This window comes from Agrilus planipennis, unplaced genomic scaffold (genome assembly GCF_000699045.2).
Source record: "Agrilus planipennis isolate EAB-ADULT unplaced genomic scaffold, Apla_2.0 scaffold51, whole genome shotgun sequence".
Classification (NCBI taxonomy): domain Eukaryota; kingdom Metazoa; phylum Arthropoda; class Insecta; order Coleoptera; family Buprestidae; genus Agrilus; species Agrilus planipennis.
This window is the reverse complement of record NW_020438915.1, coordinates 1,005,404-1,018,704: the sequence shown is the minus strand read 5'-3', so window position 1 is coordinate 1,018,704 and position 13,301 is coordinate 1,005,404. Positions and strand designations below refer to the sequence as shown.

The 13,301-nt window shown below is 36.0% G+C and overlaps 1 protein-coding gene across 2 annotated transcripts in view; it reads left to right on the top strand.

Moving 5' to 3' along the window:
• LOC108733079 (zinc finger protein Gfi-1b) overlaps positions 1-13,301 on the top strand; it is a 47,919-nt gene that overhangs the window by 20,071 nt on the left and 14,547 nt on the right. For both annotated transcript variants that reach the window (XM_018464127.1, XM_018464128.1), the window contains exon 3: positions 302-483. In XM_018464127.1, the coding sequence (XP_018319629.1) occupies positions 302-483 (182 nt within the window). The remainder of the gene's footprint in view (positions 1-301; positions 484-13,301) is intronic.

Here is a 13,301-nt window from a genome sequence, read left to right as displayed (position 1 = left end):
CTTAAAATTCAAATATGAAAAATACTGGAGATAAATTACTTCGTTTATTTATTCAAACAAAAAAACTAGGACATAATTTTATGTATTTTTTGAAAAAAAAAACACAATTGTTAAAGTCCTAGAAGAACCTTTAAAGGGCAACAGGACGATGTTTGAAAAGAAAACACTTTCTTGATATCAATATAATATATTAATACTACTATTATTAGGACAAAGTTTTTTCTTGACAGCCTTTTATAAAATGATGATTATAGACTCCAATTAATTTTTCAATGACTTAAAATTGTTTTTTTTCTTCTAGGGCTGTTCATAATGCCGAAAAAGTTTTCGAATGTAAGCAATGTGGCAAGTCGTTTAAAAGATCCTCGACGCTTTCCACGCATCTTCTTATACATTCAGACACCAGACCGTATCCATGTCAGTATTGCGGAAAGAGATTCCATCAGAAGTCAGATATGAAGAAGCACACTTACATACACACTGGTGAGTCTTTTACAATTTTTCAAGTTTGCTTTCTTTTTATTCGTTTCTTACAAATGAATAAAAACGGAAAATCATTCAGAGTTCGTAAATACCTATTGTTTAAAAAAACTTTTCAAAAATGGAAGCAAACATCCTCGTGCCGTATCTTTGAACGTGTATCTTTAATTATATTGTATGGTACTTAATAATAAATAACTGAACGTAGAACAAAATACTGGTATGCAAGGGAAGAATGCGAATTTTAGGTTCTTAGGAAGTCAAAAAACTCAGGATGGAAGGGTAGTAAGCAGAGGATAACGCAGGGTCGAGTCGCCTTTAATTAAAAGAGGTCACTTCTATGCTAGCGAACGATTTATTTAGAAATTCGGAAAAGATTGTTCAAGGTGTATGTTTGGAGTGCGGCGCTGTACGGGTGCAAAACATGAAATGTGGTGTTAGCGGCGAACAATGAGGTATTAGATAGAATAAAAGAATAAACGATTCTATGAAAGTCAATAAGAAATAGGCGAGATAGATTATAGTAGGACACCTTCTCAGGTATGAAGGTCTAGTGAGAGACATATTAGAGGTAAAAACAGAAGATAAGAGGAGTAGAGGTAGACGTAGATTAGATTACTATTCGCAAATAGTTAAGGATGTGGGATGTTCTAGTTTTAGGGAAATGCGAAAATTGGCTCAGGATAGGAAGGAGTAGAGGTGCATGTCAAACCAGTCTTAGAACTGACGATCTTATGATGATAATGATGATGGTACCTAATACATAATCATCATTCTGAACAAGNATATAAAGCAGAGGATAACGCAGGGTCGAGTCGCCTTTAATTAAAAGAAGTCACTTCTATGCTAGCGAACGATTTATTTAGAAATTCGGAAAAGATTGTTCAAGGTGTATGTTTGGAGTGCGGCGCTGTACGGGTGCAAAACATGAAATGTGGTGTTACCGGCGAACAATGAGGTATTAGATAGAATAAAAGAATAGACGATTCTATGAAAGTCAATAATAAATAGGCGAGATAGATTATAGTAGGACACCTTCTCAGGTATGAAGGTCTAGTGAGAGACATATTAGAGGTAAAAACAGAAGTTAAGAGGGGTAGAGGTAGACCTAGATTAGATTACTGTTCGCAAATAGTTAAGGATGTGGGCTGTTATAGTTTTAGGGAAATGCGAAAATTAGCTCAGGATAGGAAGAAGTAGAGGTGCATGTCCAATCAGTCTTAGGACTGACAACCTTATAATGATGATGATGATGGTACCTAATACGTAACCATGATTCTAAACAAGAACATTGTCCTTTTTGTTGTATTTTTAATGACCAAATTCATTACTGTAAAATAAAAAAAATTACGTAAATTTGGGCGTTTTATAGAAAACGTTTTATAGTGGATCTACTTCATATTCTTATCAAACCTTTATTTAAAATGACATTTACATTGAGTTGAAACCTCTTATTATTCTGGAGCAATGAGAACAATCTGAGATGAAACATGTTTCATGATAATCTAAAATTTTCGTCGGTTAAAATGAAAATGGAAATAAATTCACCTCTGACCGAGCTGTTAGCGAAAAAGGCTCATTTTGCCTGCGTGGTAGGTACTTCTCTTTTTTTTTTTTTCATGTAACCCGTAGCAACGCAGAAAGGGCCTAAAGGAAGACCAACAGATCAGATAATAAGCGGTAGACAGAGAAAGGGAAAGAGACATAGATAGGGAGAAAAAGTGAAAGGGAGAAAGATCGCGGAGGCGCTGCCTGCCGCAGGTCGAACAGGGAGGAATCGGGAGAGAAGTGCGAATCAGATTATTGTCTGAAAGTGGTGCCTGGCATCAAATGCAATAAATTGAAATGTGAATGGTCTCGGATGGTGAGTGAATTGCTAATCGCCGTGTATGTATTCAAAACCGTTTCACTCCGACGCAAAGAAATGGCATTAGGTGGTGGGCACGGGATGAAAGAGTGAGAGTGAGGGAACGACAGACGACTAAACTACCCCGTGAACAACAGATCCTCTAGATACTCCCGACGGTGTTAAGTTACAGTGATAGTGGATCAGCCCCAATATTAGCTTCTGCGATTACGAAAACCAATAACGATAATTATATTAGTGTCCTGCTGCAATCTAGCAGAGTGATCCATGCGCTGGTTAATATTTTTATTCCCCGCACTTTTTTTTTGCCCTCTGTCGCGCCCCGTCTTTATCTTTCAATTAGCTCACGCTGCCACGTTACGCCAATTATTATTATTAATGGGAATGATGAAATTTTTGCTTCCACAAGCTCGGATAAGTTTCTGGAACAACTTTAATGTATTTTTCTTTTTGATTAATCTTGATAAAGTACAATTTTTGAAACTGCAAATTAAATTACGTATAAGTATATAGCAGAATGTTTCGAAAGTTTTGTAATTGACCTTTCATCTGCATTGTAAGGCAGGATTTCCAACGCTGATCTTTTGTAATGGCACAATCGGCAGCCTAATCATTTTTTTTAACAACAATTGACTTACATATATCAGAGATAAGTAGAATAAACGGGCGATTTCAATGTCAAATAACTCATGGATTTCTAATCATAATTCGCACCAAGTCGTTGTTAAAACAATGTTCCCTTTCATAGTGTGTTATTGATACATTTCATTGAACGGGTTTCCAACGTTTACAAGTTGGTGTAGCTGCCATGACCTGACCTGTCAATTGGTGAATTTTTGGAAAGTCCTTTCTATTTAAATTAAACCTTAATATGAGAAAACGACTCAACAAAAGCAATATTTGGAGCAGGATCGTTATATGTTTGCAAAACGTGGACCCTAACCCAAAGGAACAGGTTAGGAGTGTTCGTAAGGTGGTGTTGAAGGAAAATGGAAAAGAAAATAAAAGAGGATGTGCTTCTGATAGTGAAGAGGAAGGAAAAGATTATTGGTCACTTCATACTGCACGACAACTTCTTCAAGGCTATATTAGAAGGAAAATTGGAAGAAAAAGTAGAAATGGAATGCTAAGGAAGGAAAGAGGAAGAAAAGAAGAGAGGAAGAAAACAGGAAATCAAAGAAAGAGTCGTATGTTCATGAACAACCCTTTATAGTTAGTTTCTTGGTCATAAAACGTTGTGTCAGTGGATTCATATCTTGGTTCAATTATCCAACTATTTCAACCTTTATTGGACGAGAGTTTTCGTAGAGTTGATTTTGACCTTTTGCTCTCTTCTTCGATATCCTGTTGTATACAATTGATTGTCAATTACACATCAATAAAAGAAACATTGTTTTTTCGGTCGATTTGGTGTCAATTGATGTAATATATGATTAAAAATCCATAAGTAATTTGACTTTGAAATCGCTCATTTATTCTATCATAACCTTCTGTAAATGGTAGAAAGTGGAAACTGAGTTCATTTTTAGGATTCCTACTATTAAAAAGGTAAAAGGGAACAGCTAGAACACCTGAATTTAATACCACATTCTGAGATATACAGCCTCATTCCCTTATAAAAAATTGAAACTACTTACTTGGTGAATCATATGCGACATTTGAAATACATTTTTTTAAACATGTTGGTCCTGAATCTAGAAACTTGACACAAAAGAAAGTATCACGGCAAAGTAAAGTACAATAATCTTAAAATGATTCATTTCTAATTCGGTTTAAATAAAACACTATAAAATTTATCCATTGTTTATTAAATTGAAGAATGTTTCGTTACTTTGCGGGTTCTTCAAGAAATGCAAAGCTTCTTAAGCATAATGAAGTTTGATTCTCTTTATATACAAATCTGTGACCATAGCATTATTTTCCTCTTTAATAAAACAAGAACAAATGTGTAATTTTGTTTGTATCATTAATAAGCAAGCACAGAGTCTATTTGCGCCTTGTGAAGATTTTAGCCGAACGAGACCAATTAATTGGTCGTAATAATACGGTTGCTAAACGAGAATGAAAGAAGAAAATGACAATGCCTTTTGCTCCTCCGAAGGAGCGACGTTAATGATGGCAAATAAAAAATGCGTTAAAGTGTCTTATTACTCTCCTACGGTTCGCTCTCTGTCTGCGTCACTGCGTCAAGAACATGTGGCCTTATGCTGGCGCGAGGAAACATTTGCTGCTTTAATTTCATTATCGCCCTCCTGGTATTGTGTGATATGTCTCTTCGGAAGTCTTCAAAAAGATTACGTTCACGCACGGTCCTTTTCCCATTTGTAACAGAAGAAATAAAAAAAAATCCACGTGTTTATCTGTCGTATATATACAGAGTGTTCCCGTAAAGTAATGAGACTGATGAGACTGACCGCCGTACGGTGCCCCGTCCGGTTGTATACGAGGTCTATTCAAAAAGTATCGTGAATTTTGTGTTTTTTCAAAAATTACTTATTTATTCATGAATATCTATTTTGTCCCCTTCAATGTAATCCCCACCAGATATTATACACTTGTGCCAACGTTTTTTCCAATCTTCGAAGCACTTAAAAAATAATTTTTGTGATCTTGTTCAGCTCCTCCTTCGGTGCCGTCTATATCTCCTCAATCGTAGCATAATGTCGTCTTTTCATGGGCCTCTTCAGTTTCGGAAACAAGAAAATGTCACAGGGGGGCAGATCTGGGGAATACGGTGGCTGTGGCATTATTGGTGTGTTGTTTTTTAGGCACATGCAACGATGTGTAANGACAAGTGCAAAATTTATTAAATTTATGAAATAAATATCATTCTCTTCAAATAGCATCTGTTTTATGCACAATAAATTAATCATATAATTAATTTCCCTTTAATTATTATTCGCTCTTCTTAAGAACGTATAAATAACGACGCCCCTGGTTTAAATCGATTAAGAGATCATTTTAGTTTGTCAACAACAATTGTTATTTCCATTTCTGCAGTTCTTTAGCCGATCCACCTGCCGTAAAATCACGAACTTAACAACGTCATATTCGGTTTTCCACTTTCCACCTCCTGCTTTGCCTGCCATTGCCAGCATTAGTGTGAGAATTGGCACGGGTACGGTAACGAGTTTGTTCGAATCTTGTCGAGTTTAAGACATTAATTAACCACGGAACGATTATGTGAACGATTGTGAGTGATACTAACTCAATAATTAATATTAAATGATTAATAGGTAAGTGGATTACATTGTGATAATTAATTAATTTCTCATTAACTGTCTAGCAAACGATTTCCTTTTCGTGCGAGCGTTGGTACTCGTTAACAAAATGGAGTCGCATTACCTGTATCTAGTATGGTACCTATTTCTTTAATGTTTATTCGAAGTAAAACTATATCAAAAAGAAATATACAGTTTTAATTCGATAGACATGGCACTTATACGTATGTAGATTAAAATTTCTGTTTGATTTTGCTCTTTTAAATGGTTTTTACTCGTTAAAAATGGTCCCGTAGCATCCTAGTCGGTAAGAAGTAGGTATGAGACGTTAATTTTAACATAACTAGCTGTACCTAACTAACTTTATTAAAGTGTGATTGACGTTAATCTGATAAATGCTTTTATTCTTCGAAAATCTCACATTTTTATCAACGATTAGCAGCATTCTCTGGAGATGGCGACATATTCTCACTTTGGATGTATTNTAATGACCAAATTCATTATTGTGAAATAAAAGAAATTACGTAAATCTGGGCGTTTTATAGAAAGAGTTTTATAGTGGATCTACTTCATATTCTTATCAAACCTTTATTTAAAATGACATTTACATTGAGTTGAAACCTCTTATTATTCTGGAGCAATGAGAACAATCTGAGATGAAACATGTTTCATGATAATCTAAAATTTTCGTCGGTTAAAATGAAAATGGAAATAAATTCACCTCTGACCGAGCTGTTAGCGAAAAAGGCTCATTTTGCCTGCGTGGTAGGTACTTCTCTTTTTTTTTTTTTTCCTGTAACCCGTGGCAACGCAGAAAGGGCCTAAAGGAAGACCAACAGATCAGATAATAAGCGGTAGACAGAGAAAGGGAAAGAGACATAGATAGGGAGAAAAAGTGAAAGGGAGAAAGATCGCGGAGGCGCTGCCTGCCGCAGGTCGAACAGGGAGGAATCGGGAGAGAAGTGCGAATCAGATTATTGTCTGAAAGTGGTGCCTGGCATCAAATGCAATAAATTGAAATGTGAATGGTCTCGGATGGTGAGTGAATTGCTAATCGCCGTGTATGTATTCAAAACCGTTTCACTCCGACGCAAAGAAATGGCATTAGGTGGTGGGCACGGGATGAAAGAGTGAGAGTGAGGGAACGACAGACGACTAAACTACCCCGTGAACAACAGATCCTCTAGATACTCCCGACGGTGTTAAGTTACAGTGATAGTGGATCAGCCCCAATATTAGCTTCTGCGATTACGAAAACCAATAACGATAATTATATTAGTGTCCTGCTGCAATCTAGCAGAGTGATCCATGCGCTGGTTAATATTTTTATTCCCCGCACTTTTTTTTTGCCCTCTGTCGCGCCCCGTCTTTATCTTTCAATTAGCTCACGCTGCCGCGTTACGCCAATTATTATTATTAATGGGAATGATGAAATTTTTGCTTCCACAAGCTCGGATAAGTTTCTGGAACAACTTTAATGTATTTTTCTTTTTGATTAATCTTGATAAAGTACAATTTTTGAAACTGCAAATTAAATTACGTATAAGTATATAGCAGAATGTTTCGAAAGTTTTGTAATTGACCTTTCATCTGCATTGTAAGGCAGGATTTCCAACGCTGATCTTTTGTAATGGCACAATCGGCAGCCTAATCATTTTTTTTAACAACAATTGACTTACATATATCAGAGATAAGTAGAATAAACGGGCGATTTCAATGTCAAATAACTCATGGATTTCTAATCATAATTCGCACCAAGTCGTTGTTAAAACAATGTTCCCTTTCATAGTGTGTTATTGATACATTTCATTGAACGGGTTTCCAACGTTTACAAGTTGGTGTAGCTGCCATGACCTGACCTGTCAATTGGTGAATTTTTGGAAAGTCCTTTCTATTTAAATTAAACCTTAATATGAGAAAACGACTCAACAAAAGCAATATTTGGAGCAGGATCGTTATATGTTTGCAAAACGTGGACCCTAACCCAAAGGAACAGGTTAGGAGTGTTCGTAAGGTGGTGTTGAAGGAAAATGGAAAAGAAAATAAAAGAGGATGTGCTTCTGATAGTGAAGAGGAAGGAAAAGATTATTGGTCACTTCATACTGCACGACAACTTCTTCAAGGCTATATTAGAAGGAAAATTGGAAGAAAAAGTAGAAATGGAATGCTAAGGAAGGAAAGAGGAAGAAAAGAAGAGAGGAAGAAAACAGGAAATCAAAGAAAGAGTCGTATGTTCATGAACAACCCTTTATAGTTAGTTTCTTGGTCATAAAACGTTGTGTCAGTGGATTCATATCTTGGTTCAATTATCCAACTATTTCAACCTTTATTGGACGAGAGTTTTCGTAGAGTTGATTTTGACCTTTTGCTCTCTTCTTCGATATCCTGTTGTATACAATTGATTGTCAATTACACATCAATAAAAGAAACATTGTTTTTTCGGTCGATTTGGTGTCAATTGATGTAATATATGATTAAAAATCCATAAGTAATTTGACTTTGAAATCGCTCATTTATTCTATCATAACCTTCTGTAAATGGTAGAAAGTGGAAACTGAGTTCATTTTTAGGATTCCTACTATTAAAAAGGTAAAAGGGAACAGCTAGAACACCTGAATTTAATACCACATTCTGAGATATACAGCCTCATTCCCTTATAAAAAATTGAAACTACTTACTTGGTGAATCATATGCGACATTTGAAATACATTTTTTTAAACATGTTGGTCCTGAATCTAGAAACTTGACACAAAAGAAAGTATCACGGCAAAGTAAAGTACAATAATCTTAAAATGATTCATTTCTAATTCGGTTTAAATAAAACACTATAAAATTTATCCATTGTTTATTAAATTGAAGAATGTTTCGTTACTTTGCGGGTTCTTCAAGAAATGCAAAGCTTCTTAAGCATAATGAAGTTTGATTCTCTTTATATACAAATCTGTGACCATAGCATTATTTTCCTCTTTAATAAAACAAGAACAAATGTGTAATTTTGTTTGTATCATTAATAAGCAAGCACAGAGTCTATTTGCGCCTTGTGAAGATTTTAGCCGAACGAGACCAATTAATTGGTCGTAATAATACGGTTGCTAAACGAGAATGAAAGAAGAAAATGACAATGCCTTTTGCTCCTCCGAAGGAGCGACGTTAATGATGGCAAATAAAAAATGCGTTAAAGTGTCTTATTACTCTCCTACGGTTCGCTCTCTGTCTTTCGTGACGTCACTGCGTCAAGAACATGTGGCCTTATGCTGGCGCGAGGAAACATTTGCTGCTTTAATTTCATTATCGCCCTCCTGGTATTGTGTGATATGTCTCTTCGGAAGTCTTCAAAAAGATTACGTTCACGCACGGTCCTTTTCCCATTTGTAACAGAAGAAATAAAAAAAAATCCACGTGTTCATCTGTCGTATATATACAGAGTGTTCCCGTAAAGTAATGAGACTGATGAGACTGACCGCCGTACGGTGCCCCGTCCGGTTGTATACGAGGTCTATTCAAAAAGTATCGTGAATTTTGTGTTTTTTCAAAAATTACTTATTTATTCATGAATATCTATTTTGTCCCCTTCAATGTAATCCCCACCAGATATTATACACTTGTGCCAACGTTTTTTCCAATCTTCGAAGCACTTAAAAAATAATTTTTGTGATCTTGTTCAGCTCCTCCTTCGGTGCCGTCTATATCTCCTCAATCGTAGCATAATGTCGTCTTTTCATGGGCCTCTTCAGTTTCGGAAACAAGAAAATGTCACAGGGGGGCAGATCTGGGGAATACGGTGGCTGTGGCATTATTGGTGTGTTGTTTTTTAGGCACATGCAACGATGTGTAAGCAAGGGCGTTATCATGGTGCAAAAGCCACAAATCCGGGCGTTTCTGGCGGATTGCTTCTCGTAAATTGCACATAACTTGCAGGTAATATTCCTTATTGACCGTTCTACCTTGTGGCAAGAACTCATGATCCACCACGCCCCTGCAATCGAAGAAAACTGTAAGCAAAACCTTCACATTCGATCTAACTTAGCGCGCTAATTTCGGTCTTGGCTCTTGCGGCAGCTTCTACTGGAACGATTGAGCTTTGGCTTCCACGTCATAACCATAAACTCATAATTCGTCACCAGTTATGACCCTCTGGAGCAAATCTGGGTCGTCGCGGACAGAGTCCAACAGCTCCTTAATAATGTTAATGCGATGCCATTTTTGGTCGAAATTGAGTAATTTTGGTACAAATTTCGCGGCGATCCGTCTCATGCCCAAATCATCGGTAAAAATCGAATGGCAAACCTCGTATGTCTAAGCAAAAAACAACAGAATACTGCTAAATAATTCAAATCACAGTTTCGCACGGGCTGTTACAAAGTTTCTGACAGAGTTTACGGCAACAGAATTCCAGGAAGGCCTTATACTCGAAATCGTATTGAAAGAAAGGTATTGACGCTTAAGGATACTATTTTGAAAAAAATTTAACGATATTACGTACCGACAATCAATGAAATCCTTTTATTCAGTCTCAATATTTTACAAACACACCCTGTAAGATTATCACAAGAAGAACTGTTTGTTATACCGTTGTAGTTAGCAAAACACTCAAAAAACCTATCAATTTGATAAAAATATCAATTTTCGTCAAAAAAAAAGAAAAGTCATAGGGTCATTAATTATAAATGATTTTTCAAAGTGGAAAAGTTTTGACAAAAATGAAAAACAATCACGGGAACGCTGTACCTCGACAGTTGTTCTTTTCTTTCCGAATTGATTTCAAGTGTTTACGTAACAGCTAGTGGTAAAATGTTTCGAGATTGAACATTTCAATCGGAGGGGTGAACATTTAAAGCCAAACAGTTATTGTATTCAACTGCAACCGAGTCATTATTAAATTCATAAGACCTCAAGCAGGAGGGGTTAGTGGCGAACCCCATTGGGACTGGAAGGCAATCAGCTGTAGAGGTCATCCGGGACCATCGACAACTGCTGACGACGAACGGGCGCGTGATGCAATGATGATGATGATGATGAGTATTACGACGACATGGGGAGAGAAGAACGGCACATGGACGCCATAAGCTTGATTGAAATCAAGATTTTTGTGATAAAAGTTCATAAAGTACAATTATCTCATTAATTTGACGATCTACCCTCAATTAACTGCTACGTAACGTTTTTTTTTTTCTAGCGTCGAATCGAGCGTCGGCAATAAAAATTAAATTTATCGCTCGCCTAAGGGGAAAACACTTATTCCAGTTAATTTAAGAAAATAAGAAACAATAATTCCAATAACTGGACGAAAAATAACAGAAATTAAATGGAACGAATCTGAATTAATGATATCATAAAATAAAACCAACGAAATTGCCCATTTCTCTTCAAACGGTCCGACAACAATCATCGATTTCCTGACTTCATTTAGACATTTGAACGTCAATATTATAATCAATAACATTTTCCCCTTTTTGTGAAACAGTTAATATATTATGTTAAATAAACGTATGCAGTTTTGTTAAGAGCAAGTGATGTTAGGAGAACATAGACAAATTAAATAAGCATTTACAGGGTAAATGATCAGATAATATCGTTAATGAAGTACAACCAATCCCTTGTTAACCCATTTTATGCAACTGTCTAGCAGTCTTGACGAAAGGTATCCAGCAAGCGTAAGTGCACGTTGGAATATAAAATTATAATAATTCAAACAGGGTAAATAGACACATTCATAATAGGGGAGCTCACAAAAAATAGAGGGGATGGTTAACAAAAAAAGTCAGACACCATTGACTATACTTATCCTTCTTGTACCAGTGTCTTGAAACGGTAAGTCTTGCGCAAATATAAACGTATGCAGTGTAAGTAAGCGCTGGTAGCGTTTACGCAGAGTTGAATGAGCTTTTTTAATCGTATACTCTAACTGAAATGCTTCAGCGGATGGTTAACAAAAAAAGTCAGACACCTTTGATTATACCTATCCTTCTTGTACCAGTGTCCTGAAACAGTAAGTTTTACTCAAATATAAACGTATATATTGTGTAAGTAAGCGCTGCTAGCGTACGCAGAGTTGAATGAGCTTTTTTAATCATTTACTCTAACTGAAACGCTTCAGCGGATGGTTTACAAAAAAAGTCAGATACCCTTGACTATACTTATCCTTTTTCTCCCTGTGTCCTGAAACAGTAAGTCTTACATAAATGTAAACGTATGCAGTGTAAGTAAGCGCTGGTAGCGTATGCGCAGAGTTGAATGAGCTTTTCTAATCATTTTCTCTAATTGAAATCCTCTTAAGAAATTTTTCATATGGCTTTAGGCTTATTATCAAACTTATGTCTTTAGGCGATAAAATTATTGAGTTCGAACACTTATTTACCGCTTCGTAATTTCAAGGATTCCGTTAGCCAAATTAATATGTAGGAGAGATATGTGTTCCAGCGTTCGTCATAAAGATTAGAACAAGAACGGAAGGGCATTATTAATAGCACTATTGGAGCATTGGTTGGAATTTTAATTTGGCCCTGAAATCTCGGGAATTGTCATAATAAGTCGCTCGCTACGACTCTTGATTTATTGCGGACATTAGACCGTTTATTACACTGGGATCATTGATTTCAGTTAACCTGCACCCTCTGTTTGGTATTTAAGATATGTGGATCATTAAGTTTTATAAGAACTAGTTTCGCGTATGGTTTCGACCAATTTGCTTTCAAATAAAATAATGCGAATTAATTAACTTCAACTCTTCACATTTTAATACAAAAATCTGTTCATTTTAGTTGTTGAAACAAAAAAAAATAAACAAAACGTCTAGAGCTTTCTTCCATATTAAAAACAAAATTTAGTCTGTAGCTAAAATGTACATTAATTCGTTGCCAGTTTGAAGAAACAAAAGATGGAGTCGATTGTTTTACTTTTTTTTTACATGAAGAACACGAATAATGTAATAATTTTGTAAGTAAGTAGTCCATAGAAGGCAAGGCAAGTAATAGTTTCAAGCGTCAGCAACGTACTACCCTGTTCGTAATCTTGCAACCAAAACACTTGAAACTGCTCGAATCTATTCGCCTCCCTTCTGTTCATTATCTAAATTTAATTTCCCCATTGATCAAATATTTTGTCTCTTAACATTTCACGCTATTTTTTCCACACCATTCTATACACGCCATTAAACCTGACTGGTGGTAAATATTAGTAAGAAACTTAATATGAAATCTTATTAACAACCCTCATGCCATCTGTTTTTTCGTGTAGTACCTATAGAACAATACGTCAGCATCATTATCATAAGGTCATCAGTCCTAAGACTTGTTGGGCATGCACCTCCACTCTATCCTATCCTGAGCTAATCTTTGCATTTCCCTAAAATTATAACATCGCACATCCTTAACTTTTTGTGAACAGTAATCTATACTAGGTCTACCTGTACTCCTATGCCTAAAAAGGTGTCCTACCAACCCATCTCGCCTATTTCTGAACTAGACTATATATATAGTATTTATAGTGGTAATGTAAACAATTTCTGTAATTGTTAGGACTGTTTCATCATCATCATTAGGTCGTCAGTCCTAAGACTGGTTGAACACGTACCTCCATTCTTTCCTATCCTGAGCTAAACTTCGCATTTCCCTAAAACTAGAACAACCCACATCCTTAATTATTTGCGAACAGTAATCTAATCTAGGTCTACCTCTACCCCTCCTAACTCCTGTTTCTGCCTCTAATATGTCTCTGACTAGACCTTCATGCCT